The sequence below is a fragment of the Homalodisca vitripennis genome, chromosome 4 (genome assembly GCF_021130785.1).
Source record: "Homalodisca vitripennis isolate AUS2020 chromosome 4, UT_GWSS_2.1, whole genome shotgun sequence".
Classification (NCBI taxonomy): domain Eukaryota; kingdom Metazoa; phylum Arthropoda; class Insecta; order Hemiptera; family Cicadellidae; genus Homalodisca; species Homalodisca vitripennis.
Window position 1 is genome coordinate 49391952 of NC_060210.1, and position 5742 is coordinate 49397693.

The 5742-nt window shown below is 34.0% G+C and overlaps 1 protein-coding gene across 1 annotated transcript; it reads left to right on the plus strand.

Moving 5' to 3' along the window:
* Positions 1-2383: 2383 nt before the first annotated feature.
* On the plus strand, positions 2384-3247 carry LOC124361013. Its single transcript, XM_046815049.1, has one exon. The coding sequence runs from the start codon at positions 2384-2386 to the stop codon at positions 3245-3247; it is 864 nt and encodes a 287-aa protein (XP_046671005.1).
* The last annotated feature ends 2495 nt before the right edge of the window (positions 3248-5742 follow it).

The following is a 5742-nucleotide window of genomic DNA, read 5'->3' on the forward strand; positions in this document are numbered from 1 at the left end:
CTGTTTAAGCCTACACAGTTATGCACAGCAGTTGTTAGACTATGACTAAGTTTTTATAACTCTAGCCTACAGTTAGAATTTTCTCTTTATAAATCATTCAACTTGGCCATAACGGCTATTACAGGAAGAACAACCTTTCCTACAATGTCCTCCCCATACATAGCCACAATAGAGCGTAGTTCAGTAAGTTACCTAGAGGCTAGCTCGATCAGCTACCTCGTCGTCAATAAAAAATAAGCCATCAATAAAGTTTAACTATTCACTGAAGCGAATGGCACGAGTCATTTTATTGTGTAACTAATATGCTGTCGACAAATTATAAAATTATATATTTCAGCTAAATTAAAATACTTATTGTAATTTGAGTAATATATGTAATCTTCATGAAATTATTAACTAATACAATCAGTTCAAGTCAATTACATAACTGTAATAAAAGTTATTTAGAATTAAAATTAGATATTTGATGCTCAGTGATATAAAACGAGCTCGTATGATGGTTAAATTATAAATATATGATAAATTAAACAATAACAATACAATTATATTACAACGAGCAATAACATTTAAAACAACATAATTAAATGATTAAAACTAGAATAGGTGCAGCCAAAAAAAGATATGCAGTCCGCGTGGGCCAATCTCGGTACTGTCGTCTTCACTCTGAGCTTCTACCGCTGATCTACATATGAAGGACTTGTTATGATAGTGTGTAAGTATATATTTCAACATTGGTCTCGCAATTACTTTATGTATCAGAGTGAGTTCAGGCATTTGCACTGGTCTGTCTTGTACTTGAACATCAGAATATAAATGAAGTTAAAAAACTTTTATGTATAACTCACATTACTTTATATGTCTTCATACTTATTGCTTACATAAAAAGTATTTTAACCAACATACGAATAGAATCCTGATTTCACACTAGTGTAATTTAATTAAATAATCACGAGGAAATATCAACTTTGCATCTAAGGGGTCAGCTGACCCCTACTACAACTAATCATTTGTTTGCTGAGTTTTCTTTAACATTAATTTTATGTCAAATAATATCATGAAACAAATAATAAGTAGCATTGTTAGTCCTTTGACTATCTGCATAAACAAATGTCTGCTAGAGGGAAATTTTCCCAAGGAACTTAAAGTCTCTCGTGTCTGTCTGGTGTTTAAGAAAGGTCCTAAAGATAAAGCCAGAAAGTTTTCGTCCTGTTTCAATTGTTCCCATTTTCTCTAAAGTGTTTGAAATCATTATCCATGATTAGTTAAGTAGTTTCTTTGAAAGTCATTCTATTTTGTCTAAATTTCAATTTGGTTTCCGTAAAGGGAGAGCGACCATGGATGCCATAGAGGAATTGGTTTGCTAAGAGTTGTATGTGTTCGAGAACAGGCTCTTTGCTCAGGCAACTTTATGCAACCTCAGTAAGGCCTTCGACACAGTATGTCATAATGATTACTGAAGCTTGAATACTATGGTATACATGGATCTGCTCTGAGCCTTCTCAAATCCTATATTGATAGCCGCAGACAGAGAGTGTGTATCAATGGGGAGTGGTCACAGCATATTGAACTCGAGTTTGGAGTACTGTAGGGAATTTATAGCATGACCGGTGACTTCGAAATGCGCCGTAGGCAAAGACGGAACTAAAGTGGTGGGGGGTGGAGCGGCTCAGTCTGTTGCCGTATTCAGCCTTGTGAACTTCGGTCACCAGTCTTCTATACGTGCCGCCCTAAAAACATTCGCTTGTGCTAATTCACGAGTTGTAATACAATTTGTGAATTAATTGCGTTGTGCTCATTACGTTTTAAGTAAAGAGTTTGTGATGGATCGTAATGTAAAAAGTAAAATTGGAGGTAGAAAGGTTATACACAGCCAAACAAGAGAAGTGATTGCAAATGTTTACCATTTTATGAAACGGGAAGCAGAAACCAACACACTTATAAATTTGAAGAAAGTTCAACAGCGTGTCGTAGAGGCAACTGGAATTTCAGAAAGCACGCTCAGACGAATTTTGAAGGAGGAAAAAAAATAAGTCCAATTGGCAATTCTTTTAGCACGCCCAACAAAGTAAGAAAACGCAAACATACTAAAAGTGATCTGGACAATTTTGATTTGGGTGTAGTTCGTAGAACAATAAATAATTTTCATCGACAACAAGGCGAACGGCCTACATTGAAATCATTATTAAATGTGTTAAGGGAAAAAATAGATTTTAAGGGAAGTAAGTGGGCGCTTACAAAAATATTGAAGAAGTTGGGATTCCGCTGGAAAAAAGCTACTAACAACAGAAATATTTTAACCGAACGTTTCGACATCCATGAATTACGTATTAAGTATTTAAAACGTTTAGCCGAGTATAGAAATCAAAAAAGGCAAATAGTGTACATGGATGAAACATATATTCACTCAACACACACCAAAACCAATGGTTGGACAGATGGTACCACTTCGGGACTGAAGACACCTCTAAGTAAAGGACAACGACTTATAATTGTTCACGCAGGCGGGGAAGGTGGATTTATTAACAATGCTCTACTTACGTTCAAATCAGGGAAGAAGTCAGGGGACTATCACGATGACAAGAACTACGAGAATTATGAAAGATGGGTAAACACTAAATTAATTCCAAATTTGAAAGATAATTCTGTTGTTATGATAGATAACGCACCATATCACAACAAACAAGACGATCCTGCACCAACAACATCAAGCAGAAAGGCCGAAATGATTAAATGGCTTTCCGAGCGTAACATTGTTCACTCAAGCACTATGTTCAAACCCGAATTGTATAATCTTATACAAGCCTACAAGCCCACATACAAAAAATACAAAATTGATGAAATATTTTCTAAAAGTGGACACACTGTTTTGCGCCTGCCACCCTACCATCCAGATTTAAATCCAATTGAACTAATTTGGAGCCTACTTAAAGAAAGAGTAGCAAAGAAAAATGTGACATTTAATATAAATACGGTGGAACAATTGGTGAAGGAAACGTGTGATTCGATCACTCAAGAAGATTGGAGGAAAAGGTGTGATCATACGATATCTGTGGAACAAACTTATATGGAACTCGAATGTCAAATCGACGAAATGATAGAACGGATTGTTGTGAGACTCGGCGAGGACTCCAATAGTGACGAATGGGATGAAGAAAGTGGCAGTGACGAAGACAGGGAACCTATCGTTGACAATAGTGACAGTGGTGATGATGACTTAACGGGAATTGTGCACTTTGAGTGTTATTAAGCGCAGCGAAATTCAAGGAGTAGTTCTGGCAACAATGCATGTACAAGGTAAGAACATAATAACAATTAGTAATATGTTTCATTTATGTTGTAAGGCGATGATTCCAATATTTTAATTTTTTTTTTTAAATACAGTGATATCGCAATGGGGTTTTGTTATGTTAACTATTGCGTGTGGATCGTTGGCGTTATTGTTATTTTAAGTATACATCATTAAATTAACTTGATACAAGTTGGTAGATAAAACTGAGTTTTTTCTTATTCTACTGTGTATATTGACAAATTAGTTTAACCAGTTTTATATTAATTTTTAATTTAGCAGCTATGCTATGTCAGTTGAAACTTTTGTAGTGTATAATTTGTATCTACTATCGTAAATCCTGAAGCTTACACGGTTAGTATATGATAAATTGAATTTTAATGGCTAACAAAGCGTAACAATTACAATTCTGAACTGTTGTCGTCGTTGGAGATCAAGAATAATATAAATTCCTACCCTTTCTCAATTTATGAGAACCCTTTCTTACCACCAGGTATCTCTACTGCGAACTCATTAAGAAGGGTGAGCTATGAACACAATTTCGGCAGAACATAGTCATTGTTAAGATCACGTACATCCGGTCCAAATATTTCCAAGACTTCCGGTATTGAATTCCCCATCATAAAAGTCCGTCGCCGTAACTTCAAAAGAGTCTAGAAATGTTCAAATATTCTCAAGGTCTCCTATACTAAATTGCTCATCATAAAAGACCACCGTGGTAAGAACATAAGGGTCTAGAAAATAACGTTGGCAAACACTACAATATTCGGCTCCCGCCACAACTATGAGCCGGGAGCCGAAAATTCTCAGTAGGGTTAGTTGCACCGTATTCACTCCCCTACTTTAGATTGTGCCCCCACGCGCTCAACTCCTCCACTCCTCACGCGCATCCCACCGGTCATGCTATAACTTCCCTAGAGTACCCCAAGGTTCAGTTCTTGGCCCTCTTCTTTTCTTGATTAGTATTAATGATCTACCTTGTAATGTCAAGACCAAAACATTTTTGTACGCTGATGACACGTCTTTTATTAGCATAAGTAATAGTATTAACGACCTTAAAAATACTGTCCATTCTGTGATGGCTGACGCATCTGTATGGTTTCGAACAAATGGCTTTTATCTTAACCAAAATAAAACTCAAAATATTGTGTTTACCTTGAGGCCTTTTGATCCAACTGACAGTAATCTCGTACCTGTAAATGATGTAAAATTTTTGGGTGTTGTCATAGATAATCAGCTTACCTGGGGTAGTCATGTAGACCACATTTTACCCAAGTTATCTCGAGTGATATGTCTTTTAAGGCGTTTAAAGTCACTTGTTACCTTAGACTATCTTAGAGTGGTTTACTTTACTTATTTCCAGTCTGTTATTAAGTATGGTCTGTTATTCTGGGGAAATTCAGGTCGGTTAAGTGAAATTTTAATTCTTCAAAAGAAAGCTGTAAGAATCATTGCTAATGCTGAACGGCTTGACCACTGTAAACCTATTTTAAAGAAATTAAAATTACTACTATTGTAAATCTTTATATTTTCGATCTTGTCGTATATGCTATTAACAAATATTTTGACTGGTTTTTTAACGAGGATGTTCATGCTCATAACACGAGAAATAAAAATAATTTATCCTTTGTACAATGCAAGCTAAGTAAAACCTTGAAAAGTCATACTGTTTTGTCAAAGAAAGTTTATAATAAGTTAAGTCACCTCATTAAAATGTACAATACTCAAATATTTAAAAATAAAATAGTATTGTGGTTGTTGAAGAACCCATTTTATTCTTTGAACGAATTCTTTACATGTCAAAGTATATATTTTTAATTTTGTACAGTAGGGTATTTTTAACCTATACAATAAATTTTAATGTCATATATTTTTAACTAGGCCTATTTATTTATTTAAAAATTTTATTTGTTATCTTGTTATCTATATACAACTTTTATAAAACTTGTTAATTTCTCTAAATTTTTTAATGAAACTTGTTATTTTTTATTGTTATTTAATTTTAATATGTTGTGTGTTACATATATTGTTTTTAACGTAAACCTAAAAAAATGTTTTTTTTCTGTTAGGCTATTTTATAATTATTGTTAAAATGTTTGAATTTTCAATTAGTTTGTAACCTAAACTAGGACTTATGCCAAGTTTGACTGCTACCAGTTTGTGATTGACAAAACCTGTTGGTAGATAATTTTGACGTTGTCAATGCATGTAACTGCCTTAAGACAATAAAGAGAGATTTGATTTAACTAATTGAATTTCCTTTATTTTATAATTTTATGATAAAATTATTCATCTATTTAAAAAGAGCATACACAGCAAATTTCAAAACGTTGTATTATTATACATTCTAGTGATGTATTATACTGGGTGTCCCAAAATTACAGGACCAAACCTCACCAAATTGTTCAGGAGGTCAAACTGAACGAAAAATGTTATATAATGTATATTTCTATCTT

What these genes read in the sequence shown, in the direction of transcription:
- LOC124361013 (XM_046815049.1), top strand. Translation starts at nt 2,384, where the DNA reads ATGGATGAAACATATATTCACTCAACACACACCAAAACCAATGGTTGG.